This window comes from Lissotriton helveticus, chromosome 9 (genome assembly GCF_964261635.1).
Source record: "Lissotriton helveticus chromosome 9, aLisHel1.1, whole genome shotgun sequence".
NCBI lineage: Eukaryota > Metazoa > Chordata > Amphibia > Caudata > Salamandridae > Lissotriton > Lissotriton helveticus.
Genome location: NC_136070.1, coordinates 1,194,519,698 through 1,194,538,425, shown reverse-complemented (window position 1 = coordinate 1,194,538,425; position 18,728 = coordinate 1,194,519,698). Strand labels below are relative to the sequence as shown.

At 46.4% G+C, this 18,728-nt stretch overlaps 1 protein-coding gene across 1 annotated transcript in view; it reads right to left on the bottom strand.

Moving 5' to 3' along the window:
* ITPR1 (inositol 1,4,5-trisphosphate receptor type 1) overlaps nt 1–18,728 on the bottom strand; it is a 1,533,308-nt gene that overhangs the window by 1,391,799 nt on the left and 122,781 nt on the right. Inside the window, exon 2 of the mRNA XM_078661662.1 lies at nt 5,016–5,123. Within this exon, the coding sequence (XP_078517788.1) occupies nt 5,016–5,107 (92 nt within the window). The 5' untranslated portion in view covers nt 5,108–5,123. The remainder of the gene's footprint in view (nt 1–5,015; nt 5,124–18,728) is intronic.

The following is an 18,728-nucleotide window of genomic DNA, read 5'->3' as shown; positions in this document are numbered from 1 at the left end:
TTGGAAGGGCGGGCAAGAGGGCGGGCAAGAGGGCGGGCAAGGGTTAAGCAAATGAAGTATTTTAAATAACCAAATAATGTTGAGCATAGGCAATTATATTTCAAGAACAGGAATAGCAAATTAACCCACTAAAACATGTGTATTCTTTAAAGTATTCTCAGTAAATGTGTGAGAAATTAATTCACAGCTTAATCATGACCAACGAGTTGTTAGATGCAATTAAAAGTACGAGAGATTTTAGAATGTACAATTCCATCACTAGACAAATCAATTGACACTGCAATAAACGTTAAAACGTTTAAATAGAACTTTAAATGCATGTTCCTACGTGCCAATCATAGGTTTAGCTGTTGGTCTGATAAACAAGTGAAGGCAGCATGTGTAAATGTGCATCTCAAATACCCAAAACTGTCCAGTGAATAGGATAAAGCGTGGAATGTGTAGCAAATTGAGACATAGTCGAGTCAGAGAGAAAACAAACAGAGGTAGTCTGATGTACTTTAGTTGAAAGCAGCGCCAAGTAAAAAAAAAAAAAAAAAAAAAAAAAAAAAAGACTTCATTCTAAACAAGCTAAAGCTCCATTGCACACTAAAAATCGGAGGAAGATCAAGATAGAACAGAACCATTTGTCTGCATTGTGTGAAGGACTGGAAACACTTTAGGTAACCTTTACAGGGTTTCTGCAATTTAAATGAGTCTGCCTTTTGGGTCAAAAAAGACAAGCGAGAAGCGGAGTTGGTGGTTTGAGAATTTGGTGGTGAGCAATTTTTGAAAAAAGTCCATATTATTTTTGAATAAGATGCAATTTGCCATGGATGGTGGTCTGTATGTACAGAAAGATAGGTGCAAAAAATGACTGAAGAGAAGACTAAGCATATAAATTGTTCGGAAATTAATTCGGATTAGTTTGTATTGAAATGTTTTCTAAGTGGCAAAACTTTTACATATGGACAATGTGTCATCAGTGCAGGATATAACAAATTAAGGAATTTAGACAGAAATTGATTTGATGTGGCATTGTTTGGAACACAACAAATCTTGCAGCAGAGTATCTACCTCTTCTAGACAATATGAAAGACTGGAATTTGAGATAATTGACCAACTACAGCAACTGGATGATGAAGATGTAACATTAAGAAAATTAAGGTCAACTGGGTCTGCTAGAAATGGATCAGTTTACATCCAGATTAATGGTTCAATTACAGAGTTATTGAACATAAAGGGCAGAGCAAGGGGTTCATAGGAGGTAATATAGGAGAAGAGCGTCTGTACAGCCTTGTTTGGAGAATGTCAGAACCTCTTTCAGAGGTCCACAATCCAAGCAGGGTTTGCTGGGCCCAACCATGATGGGTTTGCCCTACAACAGCTGTTCTGGGGCCCTACCTACTATGGGTCCTGGACAGTGAACTATTTACAACTACTTCATGGCCTGACTCTTTGGTAGGGCGAGTCAAGCAGTTGAAGGCTTCTTGGGACAGTTAGGAGCTGAGCATACAAAGCCACAAGACAAAGTCCAACACTAAAAATGGACTCCAGTCAAATACTTGCCTGTGAGATAAAATGTGTTATTTAGTATAAACACACAAAGTATATACAGACATAAATAACATCCAGTCTCTTAAAGTCAACATGTTTGCATCGTCCTGAGCAGTATCCGGGTCTCCCTTTCCCTTCTAATGTAGTGGTTTATTTTCCATTCGATAACGTGGGAGGCTTTCAGCTGTCATCACACAACAAAATCTAGTTCTGGCCTTTAGAGTCATTTGTAGACCTAAGCGCTTAGTTCATGGAAGCATTTACATCTGCAGATTACTCTGATCTGTACAGCAAGCACAGTGTGCTCCTGATGTATCTTACGAATATTAGTAACTTACTGGCTACACAATGCAACTTCACACTGACCTGTAGTACTAGTGGATGCATTTTGTCAATGGCTATAAACTGGTTATTTAGCCCAGTGGATCACTGCCAGAAAAAGACAATCGTGTCTTGGAAACAGAAAAGCAGATTCAGGGAGCAGGTGGCCCAGAATAGGGTGAAATAAGGCAAGGAGTCATGAATAGCAGTCAGTGAGAGTCTAAGGTCTAATAGTACACATGCATTTTCACAAAATCCACTCCCCCTTTGAATTGGCAAGATGGAAAAATGTAATAGTAAAGCTGTTCTACTGTACTTAATTTGCCGCATACAGACGGCATTTTAAGGAACCTTTTGTAGGCAACTGTGTGAGGCCAGAAAGATTCAGAATATAATACTTGTAACATAGCGTATGTATTAGTTTGCTTGCTAAGGAGATACTTGTGCAGTCTCTGGTTAGTTTGAACCCTAAAAAAAAAATCGGAGGGTTAATTTGCCTAAAGTAAAGTACTGTTCATCATACATAGGTAACAGATTTGTACTTTATGTAAAGTAGTTTGGGGAGTTAATGCTGTGGTTGCAGAGATCCTATTCCAACTATCAGGGCACAAGTTACAATTCCAGGAAAGTCGATTTTTTACGAGACTGCTGTAGATACCTGTCTAATCTGCCATACAACCTCAATCTTTCATAGTTCTATGGTTGGTGAATTGAGATTTCATCTAAGGTTGAATGACACCAAGTGCCAAAAAGTTCAGTAATTGGGCAGACATGATGGCTCAGGTGCGGAACATGCAGTGATCTGCCGGTCAGCGGTTTCAAACGGATCTCCACCTTCTGAGTTAGGTACATAAAGTACCATTAACAGGTATCAGACATTCGGTTTAAAGGGGATACTATTGCCCATTAAATTGGGTAATAGTACCTTCTGTTATTAACTCTGCTTAGAAACAGCAGAAATGTGGTCTAAAGCCCTCTATATGAAAGGTATTGTGTGCTATACAGTTCTTATAAATGCAAAAGGTGGTTATAAACTTAATTTATATAAACTTACGTACCGGACATTCCTACACATTAAACTACATATCTAACAAACAGCACCATATACACGGAGCTTGAAAACGTTAGAACACTCCTTTCAAATCTCAGTTTCCCATACAAATATATGAAGTGACTAGCTCAGTCTTTACTCCCCTGAAGGGAAACTTTGAATTTACTTCAACACATACCAGCCTAATCAATATCCTGACCAAAAAGACTATCAGTTGCCTGCCTTTGACATTCTAGAAGAGACTTTGAGATTGAGAGCGAAGTGGAGGTGGCCAATGTGGTGAATGAGAGGCACTTTAGGACTGCTAGAGTCAACACTTGTTGTGTTATAAGAAGTCCCTCTTTGCTGAGAGGCAGGTAAATACTAGTGTGGATGCCTTGCTAGGATTAGGCAGCACTCAAACATCCATACACAAGGGGGAAGATCAGAATCGGTTTGTGACTCTTCAGAGTCCTGGCTGATGTTGAGAATAGTGCAGATCGAGAATTAACTGCATGTATTCTGTATGCAGCGCTTTTATAAAATTTAAACAGTAGGGAAACTCAAGGTTCTATCAATGCACTGCATTCCTGACTTGTCCAGCATCACCAACTTCCCCCTTCTGTAACAATGTGAAAATCTAGCATAGCCCTAGCAATATACCTCATTAATTCACTGCAGACCAGGGCAACACCTGCTGCTTTCCCAGGACTGGATCTGAACACCGCTCTGCCAACAGACTTCTGTCCTGATGAGCAATCTGTCTCCCCCACGCCTCTCTCAATCTCAGTAGCAGGGAATGAGGGTGCAAGCAATCTCTTTTTACAGCATGGTGCTATCACTAGAGACCTAGAAGAGAAAAATTGAGCTAAAGAGAAACAACCGCTGGAGAGGTACTGTGCAAAAAAATGTAGATCCTTATGTGGAGATCTTTAGGACATTTGTAGTAATACCACCAATCAGGTAATCATGTTACCCCAACCAGTAATTGTGATACTACAGCAAACTTAGAATTAATTAGGGAATAATATGCGAAAACTGTGCCTTCTGATATTTGGAGGGCTACCTGCTAATTGCCCCCCCGCCCACTCCCTCCTCCCTATCTTCAGTTCAGCAATGGAATGTGCCACTTAACCTATAGGTAAACACACTGCAAATTAGTACGATTGCATTTTGGTCCTAAGCATTGTGAATCTTGAGGAGTGACAATTAGTTGTGAACCAAGGTATGCATATCCAATTGTGAAGTTTGATATTTTGACATATCTGCAAAGCAAGATCTGGATGAGATCATTTAAAACCTTTTAATTGCGCCAAGTATCTTGTAATAGACATTTGTTTATGTAGTAAAAAAACATAGGAAGATAGTGAAAATTGTATTAATCGTTTATTTCCATCTCTAAAAGACTGCTGGAATACTGAGTAACAGTTCTTTACAAGAACAAAACCTCTTCCCATTGCCTAGGGTGGGAAGCAGTTCTCTCTGCCAAATCTGCACTATTCTGAGTCATGCCATGTATCACGGACACGCAATTCCAGATAAAACTACAGGAAAATAAAACATCCAACAAGTGTTCGAGTAAAACAGCTCAGTCGTACCAAATACTCACCGATTCACTGAAAAAAAAAATTAACAAAATAAATCAAGTTATGATTGAAAGTGTGTGCTCATCTTCATCAGTAAATTTGGCCCTGCTTTGCACATGAGAAAGTAAGCTGATCATTCACACATTTAATTTTATTTTGTGCTAGTCACGAAAAGAGTGCGCACACAGCACCAGAGTAATTTGAAGTCAGCAAGAAAGTTTCAAGACAAATGTAGCAGTAAACATTCAACACGTAAATAAACTCACTTTGGTCTTCAAAGTAAGCATTAAGTAATCAAGGCAAGATGTAAAATGCCCCTAGAGTTCCAACAATTAAAAATGTAGGGTAAGGGGAATATACTAATGTTTTGAGCTAACCAAACACCACAAACAAAAACTACAAATAAAGCAATCCCTAGATTTTCTGTGATGCTGGTTCAAGATGACGGGATGCAAGTTAAGCTGCCCCAGCGACTGCCAAAACATTAATGCACAGAAGGTAGTTGGGGCAAGTTGGCTAGTCAAAGATAAAACATGACTTACCCCAGTGTATTGATGAAGCCATTCACGGATCCCTCCGCATACAATGAGACAATGTCTCCCACGTGCAGGAAACTCGACATCTTGTCGGACATGGTTTAATGGCATCACCTACAAATGAAAAGAAATATTTTACTAAGATGACAGCATTCATTTTCAAACAGATGCTCATAACAAGTTCCATTTACAGGTAAGTGCAGCATTTTAAACTGAGAGCCTCCTACAGAACAGACAATATGGGTGGCATTAGGCAAGAAAATCACACCGAGCTTAAATGGACATGTAAACACAGAACACTGAAAATACAAGAAAGACCACCAATTCGGTGATTGTCAAATGACAGCATGCACTGGCATACAAGTAGGACTTAATTGCATACAGAAGCGGTTTAGTTTTAGAACTATAAGCTCTTCCTAATTCAACATCTTGCTGTTTGTAGGCATAAGTGGGCACTGCCCATTTCTCAATAAAAAAAGTATAGATACACAGTATTTGCTTTAAAAAAAAAAAAGAATTCTTATTTTACCTTAGTTTCCTACATGGTTGTTGAGACAATGGATTTTTTTAATGCAACAACAATCTCGGACAAGTGTGCTCTACAGCATCATAAAACAATATACAGGCTTTCCAAAACCAAGGCCCACATAATGCCCGAAATCATGCGGGAATACAGGAAAGCTTAGTTTATCTTTGCTTGGTTCTTGAGGGGTGCACCACCTGTAGATCTATTCATGTTGAAATGTTAGGCTGAGTAACCTCAAGTAATTGCAAAGGGCGAATAACAAAGGTTTTAACTTAAAGCAAGGTGCAGCAAATTCAATATACATCCTTAAACCACATGTGGGGAATCCCATAAGAGCGCATACCGACAACACGATGCTGCTCAAGAATATAGTCCTAATGCATTAAGGGCCCACCGGACAATGCGCAATGCATTGAGTTGAATGCACTTTTTCAAATAAAGTTTTGAATTATTCTCAATTTACCTGTAGTTTATATAAATTAATGGTTTGTTTTTTAACTGTGCAATCAACATGAAATTGCTGAATGCAATATGTGTTTTAAGGAAACCGGTAAAGATAATCATAAAATTAGTAATTAGTTAATGAAATAAAACAAAAGTACTACCTAATTAAACTGCACTAATGAGTGCCTTGTCCGTACTCAATATAGTATTCAACCCCAGACTATTTACTCTACTAATTCGATCATAAAAAAGGGGAAGTAACAAGATGCACTTTGATACTTATGCAAATCACAAAAGCGGAACTTCAGTGCCATCCGGGGAGTGCCTCGGCCAAGCACTCTGGCTCATGACATTATCAGGCATAAGCACACCCTACTCAAACGGATGTTCAAGGCTTAAATTGGTAGCATGAAGGACAGGAGAATTGCCAGCACTGGCAAAAAGACTTCAGCAAACCCAGTTTGACAATGGCTCATGTATAGAAATGGATCTCTTTAGATATATTTTAACCTTCTATCATTCATACACTAATCACTAAGTACTAACAATATGTCAACCAGCTAGTGCAAATTGATAAGATGCGGATGAGTCAGGTACTCAATGTCTAACAGTTCACATCAGATCTAGAGGATTTGAAAAATCAACTACACAAAACAGTAATATTACACCGAGATCAAATTGTGGTCTGCCTCATCACCTTCTGAGAAGGGCAGATTGGGGAAGGTGGGGGGAATCTTCTAAAGAAATCCTGTTCCAATCAGTCAACTGAGCAAAAGCAATACAGAAACACTGTAGGCGAGGCTTCTGGGAGAAAAGAGGCCCACGTAATGTAACAAACAACCAATAACGCTGTTGCCAAGAGATCAGCATATATAGATTTGAGAAAGTGCCATTAATATTTACACTAATTTGCTGCAATTTAGGATTCAATCCCCAATAGTCACCGCTCTAGAGTAGCATCCTAGGACTTCACTACGTGTTCGGTCCGTGCATTATGACAAATATGTTTAAAGACTGACAGGAAACTCTGGTGGCCCATAGGAGTGTTAACTAAAAGGACAATGATGCCGACATAGCAAACGTTATGCCCGAGAAAAGGACGACATTTAGGATGATAAAGACCACAAGTCAAAAATGTTTTCAATCAAAATTACAGACTTATAAACGCAAGCTTCTTACACTGGTTGTAAATAATCCCGATCCACACGTTTTGTTTTGAAAGCCTTAGCCATCCCCAATGCACAATGCTGATCAGTATGCTAGGACACAATTGAATGAGTACAGAAAGCACTAGAGCAGGTCACAAACTTAAAATTCCTGTGACAGGAACAGATCAAAACAGCCCATATGAAATCAATATAGTCTTCACATGGTCCATGGTTTGGACATTTCCTGTCATGAACGATAACCCGAAAAACAAGCAAGTAGGATACCGTTTTTAATCGAGAGCAGTGTGGGAATGCTGGGTGGTAGTATTTTTGTGGATCCATGCAGAGTCCAGAACATACCCTCCGAAATAGGCAGAAAAGTTATTTCAGCAAAGGTTAGGCCTGCAGGGTATTCTTGGTAAGAAAGCATAATAGGATCCATAAAAGTCATTTCATCCTGGGCTCTCCACCTAGTTTTCAGTAGTGTCTAGGTTTAGTAGGTTTCTCTGGGTCGCAGCCAAGCTCTAGCCCAAATACAGCAGCCACCCACATCGCTAAATTGGCTCAATTTTCATAGCAAAAATGTTGTCTCCACATTGCATTTCGGGGCATATCGTGAGGTTGGCGATAGGCCCAGCCACACAGGTGGGGCATCGTTTTTATCCAGAGAAAGTTTACACCCAAAAGAATCCAAACTGCCTTTTGCTTGCCACGGGAGACAAATGCTCTAGGCCCCAGGAAGGCAGGAAGATTGAGGTTAGAGTGGGGAGAAGGGGGGGGGGGGGTGAAAATAGACTTGATGCTTGGGCAGCCTGCACATCTACCATATTTGTTTCTTTAAAATTTTTATCCCTAGCATCTAGTGACATTTCTTCTCCCCACGACGCCAGAGGGAGAGAATTAGCTTTGAGGGTCTTTAGGGGTGGGGGCAGACCTGAAGCTTTGGTTAGCCACTCACTTTTTTTTAACCATTTTAACACTTAGCATACGGTAAGACAATAGTGGAGTCCAACAGACTCCCTCCCCCCCCATGCTGCACTCACTGCATGTGGAAACACTGCTGTAGAGTCCTGTGCCAAATGTGTGACCAGGAAAAGCAGATCTAGTAGATGCAAGATCAGGACTGGAAGTTACATACCTAACCGGAAGGACTAAACCATCACCTGAATGTCTGAGGAGGGAATGTGCAGAGAAAGGCTGTGCCCAGAAGTGCCGGAATGAACTAGAGACATTGTGAGGGCTCCAGGTGAGATTGGGTCCAGGTGATCAGAAAGCTCAGGATGAAAAGAAAAAACTGCAGTCTACTGCAGATGGCGTCATAACCTTAGGTGATTCCGCTTTGATCAGCCAAGACCTTGGTGAAGAACAGAGGTGTTTATGTCGAGCAGAATGAAGTACCCAGTTTGGTAATGAATGAAGCCCACCACAAAACGCAATTACTTCTGATGTGAGAGCAGGATCAAATAATCAACAAAGACCACCTCATACGAAGTCAGTATATATTCCGGTGTTGATGGAATACACTCGGTGTGTTAAAATACCCCTCACACACCAAAAGGGCCCTTGGTGTCATGCTTCATCATCTGGGTCTTCCCGCCCCGGGACGGGGCAGTGCTGCGACAAGCGACTACGCTGGAGCACCTTTTGTTTGATGTGGATACTATGTGAGTGAATAGGAGTGAGTGTCAGTGGGGTCAGGAGTGATGAACAAGGTGAAGTTAAAAAATACCTGGCCTAGTGGTAGACATTTTTTTTTAATAAGCACTGGCTGGTATTGTTAAAAGGGTGATGCGGAGAGGTAAAGCAAGTTACTAGGCTTACTCTCCTGTGTGGGTCAACATGTTTCGGGGCGGCATGCCCCTTCGTCAGGACCTGGTATAGATCCCCCCGTCACTCACTAATGTTATGCCACAATTAATGGGAGTGAATTAATGCTATTGTTATCAATATGTATAAATATATTTTATAAATTATATAGATATACGTGTTCTAGCTCACTCAGAAATACTGATGTGGTAAGCCTGAAAGGACAAGAGCACATGATTAGAAAAGCGCGTATCCCAATGCGCTGGATTAATGGTTACCTGTAAAGGAAAAACGCACACACTTGTAGGCTTAAGTACATGGCAACCCCGTGGGTTCTGGGGATGGCCATCTTGCCAGTCATAGTAGTTTTGGTAATAGTCTTTAAAAACACACACACCATAGACACACAAAACACAGTACAACACTGTAGGTTAGCTATCAAAGGAGGAAAATATACTCTTCAAAATACATACTTTTGAAAATAGGGAGTCAATGCCCCATGAGCCAAGGCTGGGCGAAGGGTAATTGGGGGTCCAACTGTAAATGGGGAAGAAATGGGGATGAAGAAAAAGAAAACGGTATTGCTAGGACCCGGTTTGCTAAAGGTATTCTTATTCAAGGGTAAAAAAGGTGGAGAACAAGAAGTCCTGGCCTTTTCTATCGGCTATGCCGTACTTACTCAACCCCCAGCACCTCGGTGCTTCCTCCTTCGTCAGCGGCTTCCGTGATAATGAGTGGCTGGGAAGGGGCGGTTGATTTATAGTGTGGGAGTAATTGGATAATGGCCGGTTTGATTGATTAACGACTGTAAACCGGGATAGGTGTGTCCACACCAAGAAACAACGTTGGGTGTACCGTCTTGGCACCCACCAGACAGGCCTGAGAGACGAAATTCCCTGGTCACAACTCAGGGCTTGAATCTATCAGGATCAATGATTGCTTACCACACGTCAGATTCCAAGCATGTAAATAATGGTATCATTTGCATCCCAGCCCCAACCCCTATGAACCTCCAGCTTTATTGGGAGCTTAACCATGAATATGTTAAACTAATCAACCCACCCCACCTCCTTCCCCTTATAAAAAACCCTCTATTTGTAACACAATCCCCTTTATTTTGTCTAGAACACAGTGCTCTCAAAACCTTGGAGAGGCACCGATCGCGCATACGCAAAAAACACCGGTACGCGCATGCGGAGGAATACCACTACTCCCCCGCGCATGCGTGGTACGAACATAGGAGACAGCGATCTCCCGCACACGCGCGGACCTCCTCGAAGGCCCCTAGCGCTCCTCCTCCGCACAAGCGCAGCACGATTTTAGGAGACAGAGCACGAACGGTCCTTCTCGTAGGCGCTTCGCCCCGAGTGAAAGCGTCTGCTTTCTTCACTATTAATATTAATGGAGCGAGCAATATAACGGGGCCTACAGAGGCAACACTCAGCATTTCGGAAACACAGAGACCCTCTCGGTCTTCCAACAGCCCCACACTTAACAAAGGCCGCCTCAGTAACTGGGTTCCACAACTCGACCGTGTGGACACACCTATCCCGGTTTACAGTCGTTAATCAATCAAACCGGCCATTATCCAATTACTCCCACACTATAAATCAACCGCCCCTTCCCAGCCACTCATTATCACGGAAGCCGCTGACGAAGGAGGAAGCACCGAGGTGCTGGGGGTTGAGTAAGTACGGCATAGCCGATAGAAAAGGCCAGGACTTCTTGTTCTCCACCTTTTTTACCCTTGAATAAGAATACCTTTAGCAAACCGGGTCCTAGCAATACCGTTTTCTTTTTCTTCATCCTCATTTCTTCCCCATTTACAGTTGGACCCCCAATTACCCTTCGCCCAGCCTTGGCTCATGGGGCATTGACTCCCTATTTTCAAAAGTATGTATTTTGAAGAGTATATTTTCCTCCTTTGATAGCTAACCTACAGTGTTGTACTGTGTTTTGTGTGGCTAAGGTGTGTGTGTTTTTAAAGACTATTACCAAAACTACTATGACTGGCAAGATGGCCATCCCCAGAACCCACGGGGTTGCCATGTACTTAAGCCTACACGTGTGTGTGTTTTTCCTTTACAGGTAACCATTAATCCAGCGCATTGGGATACGCGCTTTTCTAATCATGTGCTCTTGTCCTTTCAGGCTTACCACATCAGTATTTCTGAGTGAGCTAGAACACGTATATCTATATAATTTATAAAATATATTTATACACATTGATAACAATAGCATTAGTTCACTCCCATTAATTGTGGCATAATATTAGTGAGTGACAGGGGGATCTATACCCGGTCCTGACGAAGGGGCATGCCGCCCCGAAACATGTTGAACCACACAGGAGAGTAAGCCTAGTAACTTGCTTTACCTCTCCGCATCACCCTTTTAACAATACCAGCCAGTGCTTATTAAAAAAAAAATTCTACCACTAGGCCAGGTATTTTTTAACTTTACCTTGTTCATCACTCCTGACCCCACTGACACTCACTCCTATTCACTCACATAGTATCCACATCAAACAAAAGGTGCTCCAGCGTAGTCGCTTGTCGCAGCACTGCCCCGTCTCGCAGCGGGGGCGGGAAGACCCCGATGATGAAGCATGACACCAAGGGCCCTTTTGGTGTGCGAGGGGTATTTTAACACACCGAGTGTATTCCATCAACACCGGAATATATACTGACTTCGCATGAGGTGGTCTTTGTTGATTATTTGTACTTCATAAGAGGAGGATTTGCCCACCTCGGTGCCGTGCGGCACCACCTCTTCACTCCCCCTTTTGATATCCTTTACTGTGAGAGCAGGATCGGCACATGAAACTTCGTGTCCTGCAAATCGAGTGATACCAAATAGGCCTCCGCATGCAAAGACAACAGAATCTCAGCTGGGTCAGCATCTTGCAATTATCCTTCCCGGGGAAAACATGTCATGACCCTGAAGTCTAGGATTGGACGCAAACTGTAATCCTTCTTGGGAAAAAGGAAGTATTTCAAACCATTTTTCAACATCCTGCTCTGTCACCAACTCCACTGCTCCCTTCAGAAACAGCATTGCCACTTCATGCAGTACAATCGAGTCATGATCAATGGAAAGGGAAGGATTTGGGAGGTTGACAGTAGGAAGGGTAGGAGATACCACCATTCCATGATCTGCGGTATCCATGGAATACAGATATTCGAGGCTCTTGGACAAGAAGGGGAGAGGCGGTGCAAGGGGCAAGGAGATAGTGTCTTGAAACCAATTTGCTGTAGGAGCCGAAGTAGGCTTCTTTCAACTCTTTAAAAGGGCTCAATGGTTCAAAGTTTGGGCCAGAAAGCTTATGAAACTCAGTGGGCATATTTAGTTTTGTTTCATTTGAGGGCAGGAGTAACTCCTGCCTCTGCATCCTTCTTGACTACAGAGTGGAAAGACGCAACCTCAGGATAAAGTATTTAAGGGAACTCCATCTCTAGCTCTGGGAAGGTCTCCAAACCACTAGCTGAAGTGAGGCCAGCAAAACCAACAGCTGGGTCAAGAAACCTGATGGAACCCTTCTCCAGTCCCAAAAAAATCTAAGGGATTAGATTCCGATCCCAAAAGATAAAGGATAGATGGCTATAGGTAGGAGCAGGTTCCTGCTGATACTTCTCCTCCAATAATCTATAGCCTCTCTTCTGCATCTGTGCTATTCCACAGGAAGCTGTAGTTGACCCTGTATGACCCAGCAGCGGTGTTGGCAGAGTCCAAGCACATAAGGGAGGATATGTGGCGACTAGGGTAATGGCATTTGAGGCAGCAAGGACAGATCTGCATACTTTTGGACCCGCGAGAAAAGAGTGGACTTGCTTGCATCGAGACAAAGGGTCAGCTCCAAATGAAGCTAGAGTTGGCATAAACGTAGACATGCCATATGGGACCTTAAAGATGGGCCAGAGGAGCATAGAGAAAACACAAAACATTGTGTTACGAAATTTCACTTGATCTAACCGCGGGGCTGGAAGTTGGAATAAGGAGGCATACGTGCCGGAGGCTGCTCGTTACAGGATGATGCAACTGCAGGCTCCCGAGGCAGTACCAGGAGTGAATTCACCGGCAAAGCCGGTATGAAAGTAGCAAGAGGTAACCCTGGGTCAGAGGTTGAAGTTACTGTGAGAATCGGGGGGGCACCATGGTGACTGACCTCTAGAAGCTGTTTCTTAAACTTCTTTGGTCTCCTCCAGGCGTGTGAAGATGGTGAGCTCTAGCAGCCCCAGTGGTAATCTTCACTTCTTGTTGCAGGCCTGCACTCTAAAACATTTAGCTCAACTCTTCTTGATTGCCTGTGGGTGTATATTGAGCCAATCACATGACTTGGTCATGGTCTGACCGTAAACACACCAGGCAGGTCGAGAGATGGTTTGTGGCGACATCCGCCCGTTGCATTTCTTTTACAGCTTAAACTCCAAAGGGTTAGGTAGAGACATCAGAGCTTCATGCGGTTTTGTATTTTTAGAGAATTTGAAGCACTCAACTACTAAAACTCCGACAGTACGCTCCGGATCTGTACCAAAATTGTGGAAAAAAGATAAGACATCAGTGAGCCAGGGTGGGCACTATATAGTTTTGATGACGTCACCAAATATACCTTCGATAGCAGATGCCTAGGCCTTGGATAGATCAACAGGAGAGAAATCTTCACGTAGAAGTATTAGAAGCAAAAGACCACAATGCAAACAGTCAATCCACACAGACTAGCAGTCGCAGTACCAGCAGCATGCGCTTCTCACTCCAGCAGTCACCCCATGAGAAGCACAACAATCCCCTCCCCCCCACCAAGTTAAGCTAATGTAAAGTGCATGCAGATTTATTGCAAACATTAAAATACAGCAAATTATAAAGGAGCAAAGAGTAAACCTGAATCAATAAGACATAAATTAAAATCCCATCTTAATAAATCGTCGCTAACAGTTATTGGCACTGAACAGCGACCATCATGTGGAGAGCACAGTACTTGCTGTATATCTGTAAACTGAGGACAAACAGCCCACAGCTGCCTGCGAGGACGGTTTATGTTTGAGAAGCCACGATGTTAAGCCTGTGACAGTTTAAATTTTTTTTTTTTTAAAAGACAATACTTCCCTCTCCCCCCCTCCGAGTCAAAACTTTAAAATGTCTGAAAGAGTTAAAAGTGCTGCATTGTGTTGATTAGCAACGCCAATGTGAGAAAAGATATCATTTGTGATGTAACGTGAACGTTCATGAGTAAGAGTTCCCATTTTAAAGTCTTTGCATACTAATTCGGAAACTCCCTAATGTACAATTGTATGAATGCGAAAACTAAAAGCATGCTACGAAAACCCCATGGGAGGACATACTTGAGCACTTTCAGGAACAGATGCGCAAGGAGAAGTTTGAGTGGTGCCTATATACTAATTTGAGATAGAAATTGTTGGACCCGGCCTCGTGGCGTGGTTCACCTCTGTCCCTCCACACCCTGTGAGCGTAGGCCTGTACCCAGAGTCCCCTGCGCAGCCTCCCAGTTAGTGTAGCCTGCACCCCGAGCCTGGTCGTCCTACCCCAGTTAAGCCTAGATCCCCTAGAATCTCGACCAGGCCTGCCTTTCCCGCTCCACGTCCGGCTCCGAGCGCCTAACATGGCATACCCACAAGGTCCGGACGCCATCTTCCCTTCCCGACATCCCTGTCTCCCTGGGCCTAGCGTGACCCCGGCCCCAGCGAAACCCAGACTCCAAAGGCGCGCCAGTCCCGGATGGGGGGTAAAGGGCTCCCCGAGTGAGATAAGCCAGGGAGTTTCGATGGCACCTCCGGCCTCCCCTGAGGGGCTGGTATCTGTCACACCTTCGGCCCTCTCCTGTGGGCCAGTTTCGGCCTCCCCGAGGGCTGGCTCCAGACCCGCTGGGCGTCTGGGAATTCCCGGACCCACTTTTCAAAGGGATCAAAGAGCCAACCGCCGGACCTCGCCAACGACCAGCCCCCAAGGCACGAGACCTCCACCGGCGAGGGTCCGGAGATCAAAGAGCAAAAGGACTATAACTGGGCCCTCCCGACAACTAGCGAGTAGTTGTATCTTGGACCCGAAGCCCTGCTGATCTGATCGCGGCTGACCCTAAGAAAACTCATCCCGAACCCCTGAGCCCTGCTGATGCTGTCGCGGCTCCCCCTTCGCCTCAAGGAACTGAACCACCAGAGCCCTGCTGACGCTGTCGCAGCTCGAGCTGACTTGTAACCACCGGAGCCCTGCTGACGCTGTCGCGGCTCGAGCTGAACTTGTAACCATAGGAGCCCTGCTGACGCTGTCGCGGCTCGACCTCTAAGACCACCGGAGCCCTGCTGACGCTGTCGCGGCTCTCACGAACTTCTCCAGATCGAGCCCTGCTGACGCTGTTGCGGCTCTCACGAACTTCTCCAGATCGAGCCCTGCTGACCTCGTCGCGGCTCGAGGAGTACTCTGGTCCGGCTGGAACATCGAGACCACTATCACGACCGAGCCAACTCGACGGAGGTGAGGCAGCCAGTACGACCCTCATCCCGTACCCCCCGGCTCGAGGATTGAGAGCTGTGCGTAGGGTACGCCGCGTACTGACCCAGAGACTAAAAGACTGTTCCGCTTCCCCCTTCCTGAATCCTCCCAGACCTTGTGGTCCCTCGACCACTGTGTATATACGAGTGCTTCCTTTGTTTATTGCTTATATAAAGAACTTGTTACTAGAATCCAACGGTGTGGTGTCTGTTCATAGTGTGGTGTGAGCTCAGTGTGTACGATCCTAGACCCGAAGTCCTCCCCGGTGAGGACCTCACAACCAAGACTCGGCAAGTTCTGTGGAAGAGGTGGGACTTGGGGTGCCTGGGTGAACACAACCTGGCCCTCGGAGATCGCCCCTTCTAACATTGGTGGCAGCGTCGCGATAAGAACCTACGTCTAGGGATCGTACAGCACTGACACTAACCGAACGAAGAGCAACCATGAGCATCACAAACGACGAGACCACCTTCCAGATGGAGCTTTTGAAGGACTATTCACACCGTGAGCTCAAGCAATTCTGCAAAGATCTCCATATCCCGTCAACGGGATTAAACACCAAAGAGGACTTTCAACAAGCTCTAACAGCCTGGGTGGAGACCGGAGCCCAACCTCCAGCACCGACAGAAGCCAATGGAGGGGGAGCACCCCTGATCGAAACCCACGCCCCGGAACAAGAAAGAGCAGAGTCCCAGACGCGGACTCACAGCACAGAGAGAGGTCTGTCTCGAGAAGAGATGACCGACCGAGAACGCAACCGAAGCCACGAGCTAGAACTACCCCGTTTGAAGATGGAGGTAGAACTCAAGCTGGCCGAGAAAAAGCTAGCCATCGAGCGGCTGCAAGGAGAACTGGAGGAGAAGAAACTCCAGCGAGAACATGACGGAAAGAAGCTCCAGCTGGAGCACGAGCGCAGCATATTGGAAATGGAACTAAAGGCCCGGAATGAAGACAACCGAACAGCAGCGACCCGAGAGTTCGTTCCCCCGGTGGAACCCAAGGTCCACATCCCCAAGGAGGTGGTCAAAGAATATTACAAAAACGATGATATCCAGCAATGGTTCAAGGCCTACGAGGTCGCCATTACCTCCCATCGAGTTCCGCAGAAAGATTGGGGAGCCAGGCTGTGGGGTAGATTCCTGAGCGAGGGGAGGGACACCCTACTCGACCTACCGTCTGCCGAACAGACTTTCTACAGCCACATGAAAGAGGCCCTCCTCACAAGGTATGGGCTCACCCCGGAACTGTACCGCCAACGTTTCCGAGAATGCAAGAAGATCCCCGGCACCACATGGGTAGAATATGTCAATTTCTAAAGCCGGGCCCTGGAAGGGTGGATCAAGGGCAGCAAAGTATCCACCTTCGAGGGGCTCATCGACCTCATTGCGTATGAACACTTGTCCCTGAATTGCTTTGTGGAACTCCGACAGCACCTCCTGGACAGCAAGTTGGCTGACCCCCGGAAACTGGCCGTCGAGGCCGATCGCTGGGTGAGCACCAGAGTCCCCCGGGGGCCCGGGGGAGATCCTGGCCGAAATGAACAGGGATCGTCCCGCCAGAGGGAAGGGGGGAATCAGAATAGACAGAGGGGATCCCAGGTAGGGTTCCCGCGCAGTCCCCCCCAGAAACCAGCCCGGCACCTCGCCTCCCCCAGCGCGCGCAGGGTTTCCACCAGCTAAGCCAGGGCCCCGAGTCAGCCAAGCCTGCTACCATTGCCAGCAACCCGGACACTATGCCAACGACCCCCGCTGCCCTTTGTTCAAGAAGCCTGCCGCTGCAGGGCCCCCAGTGCGCCACATCACCTCAGTAGCCCTAGAAGAGGAAGGGGAGGAAGAGTTCGAGGGAGCGGACCCCGCAGCAATGATGTTAGTCTACCTGGGTGATAGGGAGATGGTCCCGGGAGCTCCCCTACCCGATAACACAGAGAAATACCGACAACAGGTGACTGTCAATGGCCATCACATAGGGGCGCTCAGAGACACTGGGGCCAGTATCACTGCCGTTAAACGGCACCTCGTCACCGAAGCCCAGATTGTTCCCCACATCTCCTGCAGGGTGATCGCAGCCGATAACTCCGTCCGCACCTGCCGGATAGCTCAAGTCCTGTTCGAATGGGGGGGCGTCTCCGGAGAGTTACGAGTGGCGGTCCGCTCAGACATGCCCGTGGACTGCCTGCTCGGCAACGATCTGGAGAGCTCCCCATGGCAGCGGGTTGAGAAAAGGACCCACTTGGAGATGGTGGGCCTGCCCGAGTGGGCCTGTGTGAGTACCCGGTCGATGACCGCCTGAAGGGCCACCCCCGAAGGGGTGACCGTAGAGGCGGCACCGGCGACCCCCGAGGTCCCCGAACCCTCTGAGACCCCTGAGCTGTTCCACGGGGAGAGCTTCCCCCCCCCCACCCCCGACGCAGGTCCCCCTCGGCCCTGGCGTCGAACCGACCCCGAGCCTGGACGACCTTCCTGAGCTGGCCCAGTGGCGCCAGGAAGGAGGACCATCCAGAGAAGAGTTCTGCCTAGAACAGACCTCCTGTCCATCCTTGGTTGGGCCGCGGTAGCAGGCCGCCGGTGACCAGTCCGGCTCCCACTTTGTCTATTGGGAAAACGGCCTCTTGTATAGCAAACAAAAGTACGCCGAGCTAGGGTCAAGCCGAGTGCTGGTGGTACCCCTACGCTTCCGCGGCTTTCTCCTGAACCTGGCCCACGACGTGCCCCTGGCGGGACACTGGAGTCAAGACAAAACATATCACCGCCTAGTCACCCACTTTTACTGGCCAGGCATGCGCTCCGATGTGGAGGCCCACTAAGTCGTGCCCCACGTGTCAGTCCAGCGGAAAGAGCGGGGGGAGGCGCAAGGCTCCCCACCAACCCTTCCCCGTGGTCAGTACCCCCTTTGAAAGGGTGGGAATCGACATCGTGGGCCCCCTCGACCCACGGACCTCCTTGGGACACCGCTTTATCCTGGTGGACCATGCCACCCGATACCCCGAAGCCATTCCCCTCCGAACGGTGACTGCCCCTGTAGTGGGGCGGGCCCTCATGGCCATCTTCTCCCGGGTGGGATTCCCCCGAGAGGTCGTCAGCGACCGAGGGACCAACTTCATCTCGAAATACATGAAGTCCCTTTGGTAACAATGTGGGGTGACGTACAAATTTACCACTCCATATCACCCCCAAGGTAACGGCCTGGTTGAGCGATTCAACCGGACCCTCAAGGGAATGATCATGGGTCTCGAAGAGCCCCTGAGGCATAAGTGGGACGTCCTCCTTCCCGGTCTCCTCTTCGCATACCGCGAAG